This window comes from Strongylocentrotus purpuratus, unplaced genomic scaffold (assembly GCF_000002235.5).
Source record: "Strongylocentrotus purpuratus isolate Spur 01 unplaced genomic scaffold, Spur_5.0 spur5_scaffold_4, whole genome shotgun sequence".
Classification (NCBI taxonomy): Eukaryota; Metazoa; Echinodermata; class Echinoidea; order Camarodonta; family Strongylocentrotidae; genus Strongylocentrotus; species Strongylocentrotus purpuratus.
This window is the reverse complement of record NW_022145610.1, coordinates 29,993,705-30,015,006: the sequence shown is the minus strand read 5'-3', so window position 1 is coordinate 30,015,006 and position 21,302 is coordinate 29,993,705. Positions and strand designations below refer to the sequence as shown.

At 36.2% G+C, this 21,302-nt stretch overlaps 1 protein-coding gene across 7 annotated transcripts in view; it reads left to right on the top strand.

Annotated features, from left to right (window-relative positions):
* Positions 1 to 210: 210 nt before the first annotated feature.
* LOC584718 (FK506-binding protein 15) overlaps positions 211 to 21,302 on the top strand; it is a 66,807-nt gene continuing 45,715 nt past the window's right edge. The window contains exons 1-8 of one of the 7 annotated variants that reach the window (XM_030997893.1): positions 211 to 486; positions 12,688 to 12,788; positions 15,096 to 15,186; positions 16,199 to 16,268; positions 16,666 to 16,740; positions 18,015 to 18,113; positions 19,962 to 20,114; positions 21,111 to 21,179. In XM_030997893.1, coding sequence (XP_030853753.1) covers positions 476 to 486; positions 12,688 to 12,788; positions 15,096 to 15,186; positions 16,199 to 16,268; positions 16,666 to 16,740; positions 18,015 to 18,113; positions 19,962 to 20,114; positions 21,111 to 21,179 — 669 coding nt within the window. In that variant the 5' untranslated portion in view covers positions 211 to 475. Of the gene's footprint in view, positions 487 to 3,714; positions 4,745 to 11,523; positions 11,646 to 12,687; positions 12,789 to 15,095; positions 15,187 to 16,198; positions 16,269 to 16,665; positions 16,741 to 18,014; positions 18,114 to 19,961; positions 20,115 to 21,110; positions 21,180 to 21,302 lie in introns of those variants that run through there. The other 6 variants (XM_030997894.1, XM_030997896.1, XM_030997895.1 and 3 more) reach the window with 6 other exon arrangements.

Here is a 21,302-nt window from a genome sequence, read left to right as displayed (position 1 = left end):
CTGCGGTATATTGTCAAATTTCTATAACAAGTGGAACAGAAAACTTTGGATTTCTTCTTGACTGTCGTATGCAGGAAATGGTGTTCTTGCTCTCTGAGTACTTCATAGTATTACAGTGTTTGGATTTCATCAAGATATCAATCATTCCTATGACCAAGGAGGTCTGACAACTCCATAGTGGGACTACCTATAAGTCCTTACCTAACTTTGTCTCACAGGCTGCTAGTCTGTAATTATTCCCACACAGGTGTCCAGGTGGGAATATTAGGTTTCAAAACACAGAGACAGACCTCTATCTATCCCCTTCCTCAATCTCTCCCTGGTCACATCGCGCTTACCCCACGTCCGTCCCTACTGGATCTGCTGTGCTTGCTTGGAGCGTTTACTGGCCACCGAGGAGTGCTGTATTGGCACACGATTTCTGTGATCACATGTGGATATCGTTATAGTGATTAGGAGCAGAAACGGTAGCAGGATGTCCAAGAAGTTAGTAACAGTATTGTTGCTTTTCATGTTGTATTAATCATCATCTTTGTTTCATTTAATATCCTGAGCTGTATATAGTCGCAGTACATGCATGCATCATTTTGTACAACATACAGTTTAAGATTTTAATCCTTTTTTGGGGGGTGACAATTTGAAGATAGTACTACAACAAGTAACCTGACATTTCCTTTGGCGACAATGGCTCTGGCTTTATTTTGTCAAAGATACAGGGTTAGTGTCAGGATTTTTGTTGGGTTTAGAAGGTCTATAGTACATGTGGTTAGGTATACAGTGTAGTGTTTGATCCAAGGTTGAAGGTTAGGAAATCAATTTGTGTAGGATATTGACTGCTGAGCATTTGTCGCCGAAGCATGTGGCGTAAAACCGTACTACAGGATCGTTTTTGTATTTAGATCAATGGGTGATTCATGGAATGCCTAGGATTTGGGTCAAACTGGTCTCATTTCCCTTCATTTCCCGTGCAGACCAACGGCCAAGTGTCTCCGGAGATCTCTCTCATTCACATGAAAGATTGAAAAGGTTCATGATTGTGAGACTAATGACATAGAGGTATAATGATGTATTTCTTGTTTATTCACTTGACTCTCAATCCGAGGGTTGAGGGTTCCAATCCCAGCCCAGCACAAACTTCTTTTGACAAGACATTAATTCACGTTTGCCACTCTCCACCCAGGTGTAAATGGGTACCTGGCAATTGCTGGGGTAATCATAATAACAGGGTAGTAGTAATACTGATGTGGCTACCTGTGGTAGATCAAACCCTATTTATTTTTATTATTACCATTGGTTTTATTGTTGTTGTTGTTTTTGTTGTTAATTTCATTAATGTTAATAAACTTGATAATACAATGTTTTAAAACTAATGATACAATGATAACAAAACACAAATTTACATTACATGGCTTTCTTTGGAGACAAATCGACAACATAGTCATGAGGTTGTCATGTCACTTCCTCAATATTCTCCTGTTGTTTCTATTTCAATTTGGAAAATCTGAAAATTTCCCATTTGTAGAGTCCATCAGAATTTATTGAGGAATCAAGGTATTAGGCCTACCGGAAGTCAAAGATTATTCATTAGATATTTTGAATGACTTTAAATAAAAATCAGCTGGAGTTTTAGGTCATGGGAAACTGTGTTATATAAACTGTATACATTCTTGCAATGTCTTGTGATGTAAAAAGCTATGCATTGCAAATACTTGCAACATGGAGAAAGACAAAAATCCTGACATATTTGAATAGATGTGTGTATTTTCATTGTGCCATTCATGAATACAAATCTAAAGTGAACATGCATAGTGTAATTTAGTGCTGTAACATCACGGATATCTCCAATTCCGTTTAACCGCCAGTCAAAACCGGACGGTTTTCGGTTAAACGATTTAAAAAAAGAAAAAAAAAAAAAAAAAGGAAGAAAAAAAAAAAAAAAAAAAACGGGAAAACGAAACCGTCCAATTGAAAACGGAATCCGCCATGGGCAGTCAGATACCGGACGGTTAAACGTTTGACTACAGCACTATATAATCGCTACTTTTACCTGCATATTGGATTAGCAAAATGTTTAGATTGTGCATGAGCATTTTCATCCATAGTGGTTCAAGTAAACTATTTTGTTATTAAAAGGAAATGCTTCTTATGTATACTCTTAAACATGTGCATAGCAGAATTGAAAGAATGATGCTGTTTTAGATATACTTCTAAAAAGCTCATGATCTTGATATACACTGTATCACACAAGTTTTACTGTAAAGCAAGAAATTGTGCAACCCAAAGCTTTCTGGAGTTCCAAATAATGGTCATTTTTCAGGGCAAGAAACTGTTACAAATTTCAAATATTTTAAATCACACCACTTATAATTCAAAGATTTATGGCATTAGAAGTTAGGTAACCAAAATCCACTTGCGAAATTCACAAACTTTTTATGAATCGTTTTACAGTAATTTTTCAAGTCTTTGAGGTGTCATGGTCTAATGGATATGTCGTTGGACTGTTGATCACATTCGAGTCCTGCCATGGCACTAATGTCCTTTGGCAAGATGTTTATCTACATGTACATTTGCCACTCTTCACCCAGGTGTTAGATACATGTAGGCACTGGTAGGAAGAAATTCTGGAATGTCGTGAGCACTGAAAATGTGTAGCTTAGCAGAGTTGGGGTAATGTTGGAGCACCTTGCATGGTTCATATGCAGGTGTTGTGGTCTAGTGGATAAGTCACCCACTACAGATCACAAGACGTTAATCTACATTTGCCACTCTCCACCCAGGTGTCAATGGGTACCTGATATGTTTGAGCCCTAGTTACTTTGGTAGCTCAGCTACAACCAGGGTAATATGTGTAAAGCGCCATGAGCGTCAGAGCCTGGCGGATACCGGCGCTATATAAATATCCATATTACTTGTATTATTATAATGTATGTGCACATTAAAATATCCAATATTAGTATTATTATTATTTTTATTAGTATAAAATTTCATTCAAGTTGGTAACCACTATTATTTCCAAATGACTAACACAACTTGTAAACAGGGCCTTTAATCATATTAACTGACTCAGGGTAAATTCCCTAACACCGTTGAGTCTATCCGTGACCCCGGTTCAAGCTGCTATAGGAAGTTATCGCTGTTACACCCACATTAGTCCAGAGTCGAGGGTGATATTAGTTGAGTTGACCATTAGAACTTTCTTTCCCCCTTTGCATGGGGCACCCTTTTTGGGATTACCGTACGGATTAACACATCTGCTTTGTGTTGTTAATCATGCTTTTGTAGTCACTGAACCGGACCCATTCAGACAAGTTTAAATATTTGTTTTTAAAAGAAAAAAATATTTTATACTAAATAACAGTGTATGATGAGTAATTTGAATTTTTCTTGACTGAAGGTCATAAAAAAGTTGAATTTTCAACAAAAAAAAATTGTTCAAATAAAAATTAGGTATAGGATCCGGGTCCATTTTCTGATAATAATAATATTGGATACTTAAAAGCGCTCATATTCACCATGCAAGGTGCTCAAGGTCTATCGATATTACCCCTGTTCTAGCTAGGCTACCGATTTCCGTGCTGACAGCATTCAAGGAATTCCTTCCTTCTACAGTCAAACCTGTCTACAGCCACCGCCCAAGGGAAACACAAGAAGTGGTCTTTGTAGACAGGTTCCTTAAGTACATGTTTCAATGAGAAACCATTTTCAAGGGAAACAAAAAAATGTGGTCCTTGTAGACGGGTGGTCACTAAAGCAGGTTCGACTGTACTACCAATTCATCACCTTGATGAAGAGTGTCAAATATAGATTGACAAAGAATACCTGTGCAGCACCGGGCCTTGAACCCATGGCCTACGTATCTCCAATCAAGTGTTTAAACCACTCAACAGCAGTTTTTTTTAAACATCTTTTCTGTGTGAACATGGTGTAGTACGATAACCGTATAACTGAGCAGGGCTTATGACTCTCCGCCAACATGACTTGCCAGCTTCAACTTGATGTGGCCATGGAAAAAATACAACCCTTAACGTGTTATGGAAGAAACTCCCCCTTTTTTCTTTAGATTGTGTTCATACATATAGTTGTAACAAACAATGTGTATGCCTCTTTTGCTTGACAGTTTTACAGTTATTCACTTCATAAAGTTATATGTGTATCTCTCGTACAAAAGAGCGTTAGCCTCTCACTCTCTGCAGAGAGTTGCCCAACGTCCACTTCATATGATACACTCTCCACACTTAGCCTTTAACATTTAGCCATGTATTAGTAACGCATCGCTCTTGGGTTAAGGGCTTACATGTATGGACCTACGAGCTGGAGCCATAGCGGTGAAGGGGAAGTGTTTGGGTACCCCTTCTTTGGTTAAGAGACGATCTGCCCTGCTGAGTAATAAGGCGTGTAGTCCGTGGTCTGACAGGAATTGGGAAGATTCTAATCTGGAGTTGTAAATCCTCAGAGTGAAGAAGAGATTGTCAGTTTAGATTCAAAGACAGTTTAGATTCCATCTTGGCTAGTCCTCCATGTATACCCGAAGAGCTAACCAAGGATACATGTCGCACACACCGGTTTGAAACGATTATACAACAACCAGGAGGACTTGGGCCGGGTTAAAGGATTTGGATTTGTTGTGGTCATTCTTTCGCCTTGCATTGCTATAGTTACAAATCAAAATGGCTGCTATGTGTTGAAGCTTGTGAACTATTCAGCAGAAGTCTAACTTTTTATGTAGTACAAGGATTATGATTGGGTGAGTAGTACTAGCCTTTATTGAAAAGCTGTATATTAAATATTTAAAAACAAAAATTATTAATGGAGAAGGAAGAAACAAAATCGTGGAAGAATGGAAGAAATGTCTGCAGAAAAGGCTTCAGCTGCTCTCATATTCAATATATGTATCATGTACAGTGTGGTGGGAGGGTGATCTTTTCTTCTTATCCCCTTCAATTTATATTTCCTGTGTGGTATTAAAGGGCGATCCAAACTTTGTAGTAATTTAATATGTATGCAAGTGGAGAAATAAGAAAAACAGAATGGCGGACAGCCTGATGGCGGAAAGTTTATAACATATTCGGACCAATAATAAGGAGCATTTGAAACATGTGTTCTTTAAATTTATGTGAGTTCGAATTGGCAATTTGATCACTGGATTGTGACGTATTCTTGGACTCTCCCTTTTTGTCATGTACAATAAATATCATAAATTCATGTCTTTCTCCCAACTGCCTTCTCCCATGGTGCACATCTCAATATTAATATTATGGGTAGCATATATTATTTAAGATTCTCTGAAAAGAAAAGACCCTCCGAAGTCATATACATTATGACAAAAACTTGACATTTTTATACCGTAAATCTCTGTGTATAAGGCGCACCCCTATTTTGGGGGAGAAAAAAAAACAAAAAAACAAAAAAACAAAAAAACAAAAAACTTTTTTTTCTGTACCTGTGTATAAGATGCACCCCCGGCTTTCAATTTTTTTCAGCGGCAAAAAAATGCGCCTTATACATGGAGATTTACGGTAGTCATTTTGTACGTTGGAACAATTGGGAAAGTTGTTGGTACTTTGTCACAGTAACTCTGCTGATTCAGCCTACCGAAAATAGAGTGATTACAACTTTCAAAAAATTAATAACTATTACATTATTTGTCAATTTCTATTCAAACATCTGCTTCTCTTATGTTTTCTGCTGTCTTTTAAAGTAATTTATTATTAAGGTTAGCTGCAGCCAGTTTCCATTTGAAAAGTTTTAAAATACATACACTTAGTTTGCAGCAAGAAATTCTCCAGGTTGAAGTGAATTTGGGTCGTTCTATTGACGAGGATCACATTTTTAATGGACTTCACTCCCAAGTGAATATCTGATATCGCTTCATCAATCATTCATTGTATTCATTATACCCATTATATCAGCATCAGCATCACTACACAAGAGATGGGTATCACATTCCTGCTTATCTAGGAAACGTAATTTTCATATCTGGACGATCTCTATAATAGAAAAAAGGTCAATAATTCTAGAATTGTTGCATGCATACATAATCATATCATTGAGGGGGAAGTGCGATGGGGTCTGCATTCCCCTCTCCAGAGAATCTCAAAAATCTATGTGTATTTTATGTTTTGATATTTAGGAAAACTTAATTTTACATTTGATATTTTCTTATCTGGACAATCTGAAAACAAGGTCAATAATTGTAGAATTGTTGCATTCATATTGTACAAGATCATTTCATGGAAAGGGGGGGGGGGGGGGGGGGGCTGGCATTCCCCTCACCAGAGATTCACAAAAATCATTTTATTTCATATTTATATATATCGATCTGGACAGTAGTGATAAGGAGTAACAGACCTACATGTACATGTACATGTAATGTATCTGTGATATACTGTGAAAGTAGTCCATTTCACGCAATGAAACTATAAAACTTTCAGAAATTGTAAATGAGAGTGATTTGGGGGCAATGAACATTAGAAAATGTCAAAAATTGAGTAATGTTTCAGCAGTGACTGAATCATTGTGTAAATCTAAACCACTCATTAACGTCTCGTTAAGTTATCTTTCGATCTAACATTAAGTAATTTACACATTCATTTTGTTGCTATACGTGATGTACATGTAACAATATTGAATAAAACAAAAGTTGCACATACATGTAAATTTCCAAACTTGCACTGAAAAGTTGAATGTTGAACCACCCTTTCCTCAAACAAATGATTTGTTTTAATGCAGTTAATTTTGTCTAAACAATAAGAGTGGAAGAAAATTATAGTGGGGTACTGATTTAAGGAGAAAAAGCTGAATCATTTGGATCTTTGGAAAATTGTTGATCCTATACTGTGAGCTATGATAGAGGAATTAAGGGCACTTGCATATCAATTTCTATACTCCCTTTTAGGAATATATAAGAACATGAACCTGTAATTCTGAAATCGGTCCAAATATATCATTCCCGCGTGCATGCTATTTCAAAGCTAATCTGCCCCTGACGTGCACATTGGTACAGATAAGACTACGGTAATCCCCTCTAATCCTCTCTAAACCTTGAAATTCAAAATATCGGTAGATTTATTTAAAAAGTATTTTTAAATGTGTAGGAACTGGTTAGTACATGTATGTAGGTAGTGGTGTATGCTGTGACAGTGATACTGGACTATGATTTAAGGTGTCATGAGTCATTTAAAGGTACAGATTTATATGTATGGTGTATATTGGGGCTCAACCCTGTGCAGAGATCATGTATTTAAATGTAATGTAATTGGTTTTAGATTATGTTTGAAATAGAATTCTATTTTAAAGATGGGTTCCTTTACTTCCTTTTGCAAACCTACAAACCTGATGTTCCATGAATGCAGTAGTGTATTGAAGAGGTCTATCATTAGAAACCTCCAACCTAATGAAGACAAATTAATGGAAACTGGCTTTCAACAAATATATTTTGAATGTTTAATTCCAGATTTGTATTTTCTAGACTTAAAAAATATCTGTACATAAATTCAAAATTAACGTGATCGTTGATTTATCTGTTGATTCATCTGTCGATTTAAGAATAGCTCCCTCTGCGGCAATATGAAAAGATTGTTATATATTTTAGTTTCAGAACCCATGACTAAAATCTTTCACACACAATATCTGAAGGACTTATTTGCAAGTTTGCAAGAGTCTACAAAACTGCCTTTAAAGCACCTCTAAGGTGTTGGGAACCCCTCAAAATTTGATGGCAAAATTTCACTTAAATTGTATCATAATGTGAAAGAGGATGTCATTTAAGAAGTATTTATGCAAGGATTTTCAAAACAATGTGTTTGAAGTCGAATATTGATGAAAGAATACATAATTTAGGTTTTCTGTGTACAACAGAAAACCAGTTGGTTTATGACTTTAATCAATATTTGTCGCCAGACACATTTTTAACTTTTAATTACTGATAAGGCAAAATCTTTTAAAAATGATATTGTCATCATTTCTTTGGATGCCTTTTGGGTGAAATATTGAAAAGGAAAGGGGCATATTTTACCCTTATAGAACTGGAGGGTGTGTGTGTGGAGGGGGGGGGGGGAGTTAGCATGGACCAGTTGTGACCCCCCCCCCCCTCGAATCCATCAGTATCTGAATAAGTGGTTCAAAGACCTCCGTACTGTATTGAAAGGACTCGGGCATGCTGCCAGGTAATACGGGAAGGGCACATCAACTTTTTAAATCTCTGTTGATCTAGGAAATGTAAGATGATGAATAGATAAGATAATAGTTCCTAATAAAATGGGGTTCATATTCTTCAGCAGTGTCGTTCCTTACGGGCTTGTTTATTTACTTGTGCTTTACTGACTTTCTATCGTACGAGAATGAATTTCTGAAGACTGAAAGTCAGGTGACATTTACATGTATTTTCTTTGAAAGGAAGTAAAAACAGATCTGCTAAGCCCAAACTGATTTGTATCTCATATCATGTGATGATGTCTATTTAAACTCTGGAAAATAACCAAGTCCTTTATACCGCAGTCTTAGCACTGTGTGTACAGATTCCAAATAAGTTCATGACGTACATGTAGTCACACTAAAAAAATAACATTTAAGGACCGCAAGCTCCATTTATAGCGTTGGTATTATTCTGTGAGTGCTATACAAGAAACCACTATTGCATGTATTATCATTATCATCATCAAAACTTTTTATGTGAATCCAAATAATATTGCTTTCGTCTGGAGAGCCATGGTCGTGAAGGCCGCCCAAAAGTTTGTGCCTGCAGCAGAAAAAAAAAAGTACATGAGCGGTGAGCACCTAAGCTCTGAAAAGTTCCAAAAGGGCACAGGTAAAAAATGATAAAATGATTTAAATATCACTGTGAGAATATCATTCCTTTACAAGGCTGATTCCTACAAGAGCTCCCAATCTCCCATGAACATGAAAGTAATTTTTCCACTGGGCCCTGCAGAAGGCAGTGTGTACATGCAGGTGTAGTCTTTGACAGTAGTCAGCTGTGTCCCGTAGGCGGGCTAGGTGTTGATTGCTTGTTTCCTGAAGGAGGGGAAGACTGAACAGTTGTCCAGTGGAACATTATTTCACCCTGACGTGTATGTGACATTTGTCGTCAGTCAGACGGGTCATGAAATGTGGTCACTCATATTGTTGTACCATTGTCTGCGACATACATGTACATTGTACTGTTGCACGTTGGAGTGCGGTCGTGTTACAAGAATTACACTGATGAAATGAATTGGATATATAAAAAGGTACTGTACAGAAAATGCACTAAATAATGTGGTACATGGATATTGTCATTTCTGGACAACCCAAGTTTGTTGTTGTTGTTGTAGGTCAGTCGACTGTGTTTCTAAAAGACAGAGATCTGAGACTCTTTTTAATTAAAATATGTCAAAATTGTTGGCAGTTTTTAGAGATTTTGTGGCTAATATTACCCACAGTTATTACAGAAGCAACTTTATCTGTTCATTTGAGCTTTGAACAATATAACTCATCTTTACATACTTTTTATCCAACATTGTTAAATAAAAAGAATTATGGTACTTTGGTGAAGGGAAACAATCAAGGCTGTCTAGCACGACTTTCTGATATTGCACTACACAACTCTTTGTAGTTTATTCTTCATACCCCTTGTATCAAGGCATAATATTTACATTGCCCTCACAGCCACAGGAGGCTTAATAAGGGTTTGAAGTGAAGTCAGATATAGGCCTACATGTATATGTAGTTAGTTAACATCTACCAAAGATTCATGTAATTGCATGTTACTGGTAGAAAGGAAAGCCATATATGTTTTATTGACTTTTCTGAACTTTGGGTAAAACAGGCTACATTTTTTTGGTCGATGTATATAATATACATACATGTACACTCTGTGATATGAATTAAGAAAAGGAAGGGAGATGGGAGATACGGTACCAATATCAGTCATTCCTCAGACTTACCTACCTATTAAAGACCATCAACACTACTGGGCCAGAATGGATTAGACCACACAGCGAGGTCACTGACAGGTGGCTATCTTATTAACTCAGCTCTCAACTAACATAAGAAAAAGAGGATCATGGGGGACCAACAGGCACCGATTGGGGATGTTTTCTATATAGAGGGAGCAAGTAGCTACAAGTAGGACAGTGGGGCTTTAAAGCTTTTGGACTTACTTTTGTTAGCATGGATTAAACACCTAAAGGCCATGAGGTGCACCCTTAGCTCAATTGTGTATCAGAGTGTATCATGGATAGCTCTGCAAACCTCTTGAAAACCTTCAAAATTAATATCTGTACTCTCCATCGAATAATGAGGGTGACGTGACATGAATTAATGCTCTTTTAAAGCCCAACTGTACTACTTGTAGCTACTTGTAGCTACTGTACATGTACTTGCTCCCTCTATATAGAAAGCAATGCCTAAGCGGTGTCCGTTGGTCCCCCATGATCCTCTTTTTCTTATGTTAGTTGAGAGCTGAGTTGATGAGATAACCACCTGTCAGTGACCATGCTGGGTGGTCTAATCCCTCCTGGCTAAACTTGTACAGACGGGCTTTAAGATATGTACATGTAGGAAGGCTGCAGTGACGCCAACAAATATCATTCAAGATTCTGTTGATTGTCTAAAGTGCTAATCAGTCAAACCCCTGGTTATATTGTAGAACTGTTAAAACTCGGTCTCTCAACAGACAGTATTTCAAGCATTACATTATTAAATAGCTTTAATTAATTTATACATGTAAAGATCACAGTTTACCAAGGTGTCATGTTGTACATGTATATAAGTTGTAATTCCCAGAAGTGTGAAATTTGAAGGGATCTGTTAAGCCTGTGCAGATTGTGATAGCTTGCCATGGTCCTCTTCATGGTGTCATGTGATATGTCTTGTTAATCTGTGTGATAATCCTTTAAGCCTTACATGCTCATGTTATCTTCCGTAATTAGACACATATATGCATATATTATTGGTTTGTTCCGTATAAAATATAAAATATAAGGGACTACCCAAACCACATGTAAGAGTATGTCTACAACTTGTAAGGTGAAATTTATATGGAGCCGTATGATATAGATATTACATTCTTAAGCAATTGGTTTAGCCTGCTCAGAGTCATGATCATATTCCTGTACATAATTTATCTTGAATTCTTCAACATCAACTACAATCCATCTAGTTTACATACACTATTACCCATTCTTGAGTACAGTCGAACCTGTCTACAGCGACCGCCCAAGGGAAACAAAAATTGTGCTTGTTGTAGACAGGTTCATTTAGTACATGTACATGTTTCAATGAGAAACCATTTTCAAGGGAAACAACAAATGTGCTTGTTGTAAACAGGTGGTCACTAAAGCAGGTTTGACTGTATTTGTATTTTGTATGAAACCCTTGGAGAGGTAAAGAGGGAGGGGGAAGGGGTGGTCAGGATACCACCTAGACAGGTGATAATTAGCAATTTAGATGTGATCGGCCATTAGTCTCTTATTCCTAATACACCAATAGCTGTTTGATTTAACTGCAACAGGTGGTCCTGTTATGAGAATTAAGATTTTTCATGGTGTCCTGTAAACTATCATTTGGACCAGAGTATACCGATAATATAGGACCATGCCTTTGCTTTGGAAGCGTAGTCTTGCAATACCTGAATATCGGTTTAGCAAGGGTTATGGCAAGGAGGCGTAAGTATGACTTGTGATTTTACGCAGCATTACTACAATTAATATGAACTTTTTGAATTCAGATTGGAGCATATCTACAATTAAGATGGTGGACTATATGTTGTGTTGTTGTGTCAGGAGCAAAATGTATTGTGAGCATGTGTATGAATCTGTAATGCCAGCATACCGGTTTTATGAGGATTATAGTATGCTGGTGTAAAGTACATGTCTAAGACTTGTAATGTTTTGCAGCAGTGCTTGAATGTTGGGCATTCAAATTAGACCATCTGTTAACCTGAAATGCCAGAATATTGGTAGTTTTTTAAGGATTATACTTGTAGTATGATGCCATAAGTACATGTATATGTGTTAAAGTTTCTGCAGCAGTACGTGTTTAAATTTATATGAACTTTGGGTACGCAGATTAAAGCATACTTTTATAAATGTTCTGATAATAAAGATATGGACTATGTATTTTGAGGGGTTGTATTGGAAGCAAAGTAAACGTTAAAACTGCGGTGCCAGAATATCGGTTTTATGAGATTATAGCATGTGCCATGTTGACAATGAGAGCATACATTGTATCCAAGAAGGCAGAATACTGTAAAACAAGGAACTTTCTTTACAGGAACCATTTGCGAATTACTAAGGGTGGCCTTTGTTACGGCAGGAAACTTTTGCAGTTTGCGAGAATATAGTGCATTGATGGGACTTTGATTATTTCACAGCAAGATCCTTCGAAAAGTCGTAACTTGTCAAGAAATTCAAAAACATTCATGCATGCCAAAGTTTCTGTTTTTTCCCTATGTAAAGGAGACTGACATCAACAATTTTTAGAGACATGATATTTAATAGGCCATTTTGTGTTGTTATGCTAGGTAGGACAAGCCACAATGTTTGTCCTACCTAGCAACAATTAATGTATGCAGTACATATTCTGACTATTGAAATAAAATTGATTGTAACAGATCTTTGAATTATATTTTTAATTTGATTAAAATATGAAAATGGTCTATTGAACTGAATTGTTAAGAACTATTCCTGTTTTTTCTCTTTTCTGCAGGTCTAAGCTAAGCTCCCTTTTTGGGATGGATAAAACCAGCAATCAGGGTGGCAATGAGTCGCTGACATTCACAGCACCAAAACAGCCTAAGAAATCCAAAGGTAAGCTGGAATGCTCCCCAGGGAGTGGAGATTGTGCACACATTGTGTGCGGGCAAGCACTGAATCCAATGACCGGGGTAATAGTATATTTGTAAGGCGCTTAGAAACAGTTGTATTAAGCGCTATATAAAAATTGAATATTATTATTATTGTTATTAAGCACTTTTCAAACCAGGGGGTGTTTCACAAAGATCCTAAGTCAAACTTAACTCTAAGTTGGACTTAAACATTATGGAGAGCCATTCGTAGCCTTGAAATAAAATGTAATCAAAAGCAAAAATTGAAATATTTTAGACTTTTCATAAATTGCACATTGAGCACATGAAATCTCCTTGATAATAGAAAATATGACTGATTTTAATCAAAATTTTATGCCTTTTGAAATTACTTTTACAAAATATGTTTAAAGATGCTAATGGCTTTCCATAAAAAGTTAGAAATTAACCTTATCTAGCCAGTGTTAGCATTTTAGTTCACGAAGCATAAAATTCACACCAAAACCAGCCAACGTAACTTTATAGCACCAAAGCAACCAAAGAAAGCCAAATAAAAAACTTTTCCCAAGCTCAAGATTAAATATTTTGATAATGATAATAATCATCACATTTGTATAGCGCTTAATACTATGTTTCTATGGATTTTGCATAGTAATTATGTTGATGAAGTTGTGTTGTGATCTTGCCACTGATGGTCTTCTGTCGATCCAACATAAATAATCACAATTCCTAAACATACAGGCTTTCGCAGCAACATACAGCCATAGAAAGCCCAAAGTTAGCACTTTCCAAGCCAAGACTAAAAAAAGAAAAGGTTGAGTTGTTGTCTAGACAAGGATCTGCATGTACTGTAGCCCACGCATCACCAAAATTAGCCATCATTGACGTTTTAATTAATATGCAAGCATTTCCAGCAGCAAAGCAGCCAATGAAAGTTAAAGATGACAACTTTTGAAACATTTGAAAAGATAGAGGTAGCTAAGAAAGACATAAAACAATTGAAATCTCCCCCAAGAAAAAGAGAGAGAGAGAGAGAGCACTGCCTCAATCATCAGAATAAATGAATAAATGAATAATAAATAATTGTATAGCTCTTTAAAGTATTAAAAGAAACATGTTATTTTTGTAGCATGGAGAGTTCATATTCAGTGCCATCCACGAATTACATTAAATCGATTTTGACACAACTCCTTTTTTGGATCTCCTTCGCATACGCCTAACCTATAAATGATGAGACCATACGCCCACTCTACCATGGATATTTATAGTTCTGGATGGAAGGAAACTGTTTAATACATCATGTGGTTTGAGTCCTTGGCAGCCATCAAGTCAAAGTCAATTGGTTAAATCTATGGAATTATGTGGGAGGGCAATTTATTGGATGTACATGTAATTTTCTATGATTGCAGAGACTTTGAAAAGAAGTATGTTCTGGAGGAGCCGAAAGTGTTTAACGATTGAGTTTGTATGAAGAACAAACTGACACAATATGAGGAACTAGAAGGGCTTAAATTTAATTTGATAGTGTACAGTCCAAAATACAAAAGTACAGTACAAAACACGAAGGAGTAAGGCAGGCATTAGTGAAGTTTAGATTGTTGGTGTGCCTGTCTGGTACATAATTTGATGCCTAGAGAGCTCATAAGAAAATCGGGGAAACTCTTCTTACACTTAGGGCCGAATTCACAAAGGAGGTTTGACAACAAACCTAGGTGTATGTGTGTCCTATGACGCATTTTGACGCGTTTCAGACCAAGGTTCGGCCAAACCTTCGTCTGAAACGCATCGAAACGCGTCATTTGATGCACATAAACCTAGCTTTGTCGTCAATTAAACCTCCTTTGTGAATTTAGGCTGTTATTTTTGCTGCATACTGTATACATGTACATGTATGTGTCTGATAACTTCCCGATTTTAATTTAATTTTCTTTGTTTTTCTTTGTTTTTCTCCTCCAAAAATAGATAGTCGCTGAGATCGATATAGATCCGGTTTAAAATTAGGGGTGAGGGTGAGGGGATGGGGTTGGGGGAGGTGTCGTTTTTTCATGACTTGCTTAAACGCTTTGAGCGAGCGTTCGGGACCTCGCTTCGCTTAGATTTTTAAAACATAATTTTTTGTTTGTTTAACTCTTACTATCACCCCTGATGTATGAAAATTCAAAATTCTGTTGATTATTCTGATTCTGTTGATTATTCTGATTCTGTGAATTTCCACTTACTTTGGTAGTTGAAATGAATATTTTGAAAAGTGAGATAAAATTCTATAATTATGAAATATTCAAAACTTCTGAAATATTTTATTTGTTCTTAGATCAACAGCAACAACAGCAACCACAGCAAACACAAGGTCAAGGGGGCCAGTCAGCATTACTTCTAGCAGTAGCAGTTCATGCATATAGATTGTGAGTCAGGATTCTTGTTCTACTCTGAACAATTCTGTGCAAAGTGTTCTAAAAAATAAAAATAATAATAACAATATTTATAAAGCGCAACATATCCATCTCTAGAGATGCTCAAGGCGCATACAATATGTCATATGACATTTATCCATTTATATCATTAAAAATGGAAAAAATTTCCTGGGTTCTGTTGCACAAAACTTACCATTGATGGCAAAGCTACCACCAATGGTAAGTTTTATGCAACGGGGCCCAGATATGACCATTGACTAGTGGTTTTATCCAGTAACACTAAAATTGTTACAAACATGTAGTCATATTGAGAGAGGTTTTATTTTTATGATGAAATAAATGGGCAAAAAGACATATGTTTTGCAGGACACATTCTATGGAAGCTCCATGTTGTAGTTTATTTTTGTATTGCTCTGAAAAGTGAAATAAAGGGATTTTTTTTTCCTTGTGAGAATGTGTCAAAAAAAATCTGTGAGCTGTAGCATTGATAACAAAACAGCTACCGGTATACATTTGCCAGCTGATGTTGGAGGAGGTGTTTTGTGTATTTCCAGTTTATAAATGACCAGTGTACTGTTTATGTTTTTTGGATTATGAGGATTGTATTTCTTAGTTGTAGAAGTAGTAGTGAAGTAGAATTTATGGAATAACTTTCTTAGCACAAGGCTCATCTGGCCCAAGTTCCAAGTTTGTTATGCAAACTAGAATTCTAGCCTCTTTTTAGTAGCTATTCAGATATGATATCATAGTTACTCTATTATTTCTTTTTAGTTTTAGTATTACTGTAGAAAACTTTTGCATTACAAAAAATGTGCATATTGAGTAGAAGTAGTAACATTGGAAATACTCTGATAGTTAGGGGTTTAGAATCACAAAACAGGTCCATTGTACGTCATAATTGTTCATTTCATTGGTTCATGATAACGCTGACAATTTGGTACAGTATGTACATTGCGCAGAGGAAGGTTTTCATCGATTATTTCCTATTTTCATTATTTCACAGTTCAAATGGCACATATATCAAACACGGGAAGCTTGGTGCTGCCATCCTGGGCAACCACACAGCTAATGATGTAAGTTTGAAATGCTCTTCTACGTATTATGCTAAGACTTATTTTTTTTAAAAAAATTTTACAACAGATCTTTCCTTCCAAGTCCTGCCTGATTTGCTATCGTTCATTGTGCAAAAGTGATATCCTAGAACTCTGCATTATCATAATTGATAATTGCTGGCACCATAACATTTAATCTTAATACTGTTCTAAGGAATTTTGTTATATAGTTTTGTTTCCTCAGTGTCGAAACATTTTAAAATATTTTAAATAGGATGACTTTGTTGGTATAAGATCATACATGTCCATGTATATTTCCGATATGATGATACTACAGTACATGTACATGTATTATCCTGCTTGTGTTCTGAGCATTAATTTGTGATTTTCTCTTCTCTGTTTCATGTTGTATCCGTAGTATAAGATACTTCTATACATCAGCAAACAACAGCAGGTCACACACGCAAGGATATCTCCCACATTTGCCTTCACAGTAAGTATTCGTACAGTAATAATAGTATTCTGAATGCTTAAAGTTCTCAATAGTTATAATAGTAATAGTCACATTTGTATTGCGCCTAATACTGCGTTTCTTTTTAAAGTGCTTTACATTGTAATAATTGATTCTTCGGTCATTGGATGCGATTGATTATCTACACATGCTACGCTCCCTGGGGAGTGTTCCGGCCAGGCGCCATTTTACAAGCGCACACAAGCTAATTCAACCACATTTAACGTTCTCATCCTACTGATAACCCATTTAACACCTGGGTGGAGAGTGGCAAATGTAGATAAATGTGCAACGAGGGTAGTTGTGACAAACTGAAACAGTGTAATTGTGAAACGATGGTAGTTGTGACAAGCTTGAGCAGTGTAATTGTGAAACGATGGTACATGTAGTTGTGACAAACTTTAACAGTGTAAATGCATTCTTGGAAATTGATGCTGTATTTGGATTTATTTTGGTAAAGATCCATGTATCTCAAGGTTAAGAATACATCACATTGTATTTATATAGCTTAGCTCTTGAAAGTGGGCCTACATTTATGAATTCTGGCAGTTACTCAAAATAGCGAGTTAATTTTAGCAGGGGTAGCCTAGCTGTAAAATGAGTCACTTTAATTGTTGCCAGGCAGTGTGCTTGTCTTGACCCCACCATGTGCCCTGCATAACCCACATGCAGGGTCTGTACCCACTGTTTTCAACTTTAAGGCACTCGGATCATTCATGTGATAGACAACCCTTTGTAATATGAAAGACAATGCATACAATGTTGATCTCATGTATGTTAGATTTACACGTAAAGTGACTTTGTTTTGTTGGGAATGGAAGCATAGATCTTGAAAGTAGAAAAAAAAAAGGAGGCAAAGATTCAAATGTGTATTAGGCAGATTGATGTCATATAGCTCTAAATCATTTTAATGATATTTTCGACATTTTAAATCAGGCGATTGTGTTCATTCTTTCATTGATTTTAATAAGTTATATTAAAATAAATGGAGGAATAGTCAGGAAATATAATTACATACACATGTACTGTTTGTGCATGTAGCAACATTGTATAAACATTAGATTGTGATTTTCTTTTTAATCTGACTATTGAAATTGTTAAATTCTCCTCTCTAGATCAATTTTGAAAGTTAACAAATAGATATCATTATAATTGTTTATTTTATTAACAAAACTTGACACAATGTTTATATGTTTCCTGTACATAGCCCTTATATATATATTTTTTCCCCTTCTTTTTGCTTACTCTTCCTACAGGTACAAGCTAATAACTATGCAACATTTTATGATGAACAGAGACAAAACTGGTCGATAATGTTTGAATCAGAACAGAATGCTATAGACTTTGCAAAACAGGTAAGGCAGAAATGATTATAATATAATAATGAAAATCTGGAGTTATATAGCGCTTTATACGAAATATCGTCTCTAAGTGCTTTGAATAGTCCTTGTTTCATTTATAAAATGTAAGTTTATTTTTTATTGCAATTGTTTTCTCTTGATATTAAGTTTTATGTTTATAATTTATGATTATATTTCCGGTTGCAAAATTGCAAAAAGACATGAATATGTTTGAGATTGCTTTTCAGAATTTATTTTGTTCTGTGGATATCCTCTTTGAGGCTCTTTCCAACATTTTCCTTATAAAAATGATGTCTTTAAATGCTCATGATAATTTTTTATTTATATTGCTCTTAATACTACATACCGTCTCTATTAGCACTTTACATATATCACATTTTATAACATTAAGAAGATTAACAATGTAAATCCTCATATTCATACTGGATAGAAAGATCTTTTCTTATGTTTTTTAAGTGCTAGTTTTCTCCTCTAAAAATGTTGTTATACACTGTAGCTTAAGTTACATTTCCAGAGATGATTTAAAGCTAAAAAATATGGAATTATAATATATAGTTTTAAGGGCTTTTACCCCAAGGCTATGATTCAAGATGGGGGCGGGGGAAGGGGGAGGGGGAATGGGGGAGGGGGAAAGGTTTATGATATATATTGTCCAGTTGAAAGTGATATCTTGAGGTGTATGTTCAAGACAACCCAAAGTCAAGGACTTTAACCCTGTGACAATGATTCAACCTGAGGGACAGGGATAGCACACTACTTCTTACTCTTAACATGACTTTACAAAAACAAGATCTACATGTAGATTATAAAGTCTGTCCTGTGACATAACATACTACAAGAGATGATAAACCTCCATGACACCTGTCATTATTTGAAGCCTGAGTCAGAATTGTTCTTTGATTTGAACTCTCAAACTTGCCCTAGTTTAAAGGGAGTGTAGCCTGATGAGACTATGTGTCTCTCCCGTGGCCTGGCTCGGGGCCATTTGGGTATAATACGACTACGGACGATGCGACCGCAGCAATCACGTGCGTGTAACATACAGTGTACGCGAAACCGAAGCATTAGGAGAACTTTGGTTTGTTTCGCGAACGGTGACCATGTAGAGATTAAGTTGTTGACTACTGTTAATCAAGTCCATTCGTTTATGTGCAGTTGTCCAAAAGAAGACGTGAATGGCGTCAACCAGTATTTGCCAAGCTACACTCCCTTTAAGTTCGGCTTCGTTCGGTAATTCTTTCTTCTTATAGGCAACCCGGATTGCTTTCTATGTTGCAGATAAAATGAATTCAAAGAATTGGTCCTTACAGGGCATACTAGGATTAAATGTATAGTAAAGAATGTGACGCTTCCACCAAAGGGTATACATGTACTTGTCTGAATCTTATTTTACCCATCATAAAAACACTTGCTATTGTTGCTTGGAGTTTAAGTTTGTCAAAAAACAGACTTGGCAAAAGTGATAATTTTGTCTTTTTTAAAGAATAGTTGCATATTTCAGGTGTGTATATTTCAAATAAAAATTTAATGTCACTCATATTAAAGTGCCTTTCTTTTTCACAGTGGTATGTTCTGATCATCCAAAGCAACCTGTGTATTCGTTTCATAGAAAGACCACCTGTCCATGAAGACCACATTCTTTGTGGTCTCCCGTGGAAAGTGGATATGTCAAAACCTGTTCAAAAGTGGAATGTACAAAATGACCTTCTGCTTATAATGAGACCATTTTTGTGTTCTTTGAGAAGGGTTTTTATATACATGTTTCACTGAAGAAGTGAAATAGCTGTAACAATAAATATCTTTATGACGTTTCCATTCTACCCTCTCTCTCTCTCATTGCAGGTTGGTCTAGCCAAAGTGAACAGTGCAGGTAGTGCGTCCAAGTCCTTGGTCTTCCAAGATCTGACCATCGGTCTGGGGGACGCTGTCCAGAGTGGCGACTCGGTAGAAGTCAAATACACAGGCTGGCTGTATTCCAGCAGGTCATTCGGAGATGTAAGTATGGTCAAGCAACGGACACTGACCGCATGAGTACAAAGTAGAGATGTCATGACCAAGTAGATTGGTTACAAGACTTCAGATCTCAGGGTTTGCAGTTCAAGTCCCGACCATGGCACCGAAAGTCCTTTGTCAATATTGATATCCACTGTCACTGGGGGGTGTTTCATAAAGCTGTTCGTAAAGTTACGCATGACTTTACGAACGACTTGTATATGAAGTGCCAGATAGGACGCCCACAGATTTTCCTGATGCTTTAAAAAAGTGTGACTATATTTCCAATAACCTCAATTAAATTATGGTTATGAAATGTACTTTGCATTAAAAATGTTTCTTATGAAAAGAATGTTAATCTACAATCTTAATCTACATCTGCACAGTTAAACTTTAGTTGATGCAGTTAATAATGATTGAGCATCCCATTTGGCTTTTCATATTGAAGTCATTCGTGAAGTCATGCGTAATTTTGCGAACAGCTTTATGAAACACCCCCCTGGTGTAATAAATGGATACCTAGGAAGAATTTCTTGAATACTTTCAGTCTGCAGCTGGGCTAAAGCTGGGGTTATGTAGTACATGGGCATTCCTTTTGATGGACACCTGCTCACTGTGAATGTAGATGTTATCATGCTGTTCTCCAAAATCATTAAGTTATCATAAGGAAATGCACCTACAATATCAAAGTTTATATAAAAAGCAAGAAATGAATAGCTCATAGTTTTTTAAATACTGATAGAGGTATAGAGAAGGCCTATTTTTAATTCAGTTTTAAGTAAAGTTGAGTCTCGGTGGTACAGGAAGTTGTTGGAGAATATCCTAAATTGAGGGAGATGGATTACAACTTGTGTAACATCAAAAGATTACAAGCTTGCCCATAAGATCTCCTGCTACATGTACATGTACACCTGTTCTCCTGCTTTCATTATCTACCTTTAAAATCGTGAATATTAAGACTAGTATTAGCATCCTTCTCTATATTCTCTCTCTGTGCAGGTATTTGACAGTAATACCAGTGTAGACAAACCATTCCGCTTCAAGATCGGCAAAGGCAAAGTGATAAAGGTAAGATAATGCGGATGTGCATCATTACCATTTTGTTATTATACTAATTCAGGTTCAATGGATTGGTAGTTTTAATTAATTATCTGACCTTTTCCCCAAGGAAAAGAAATTGTGGATGGATTT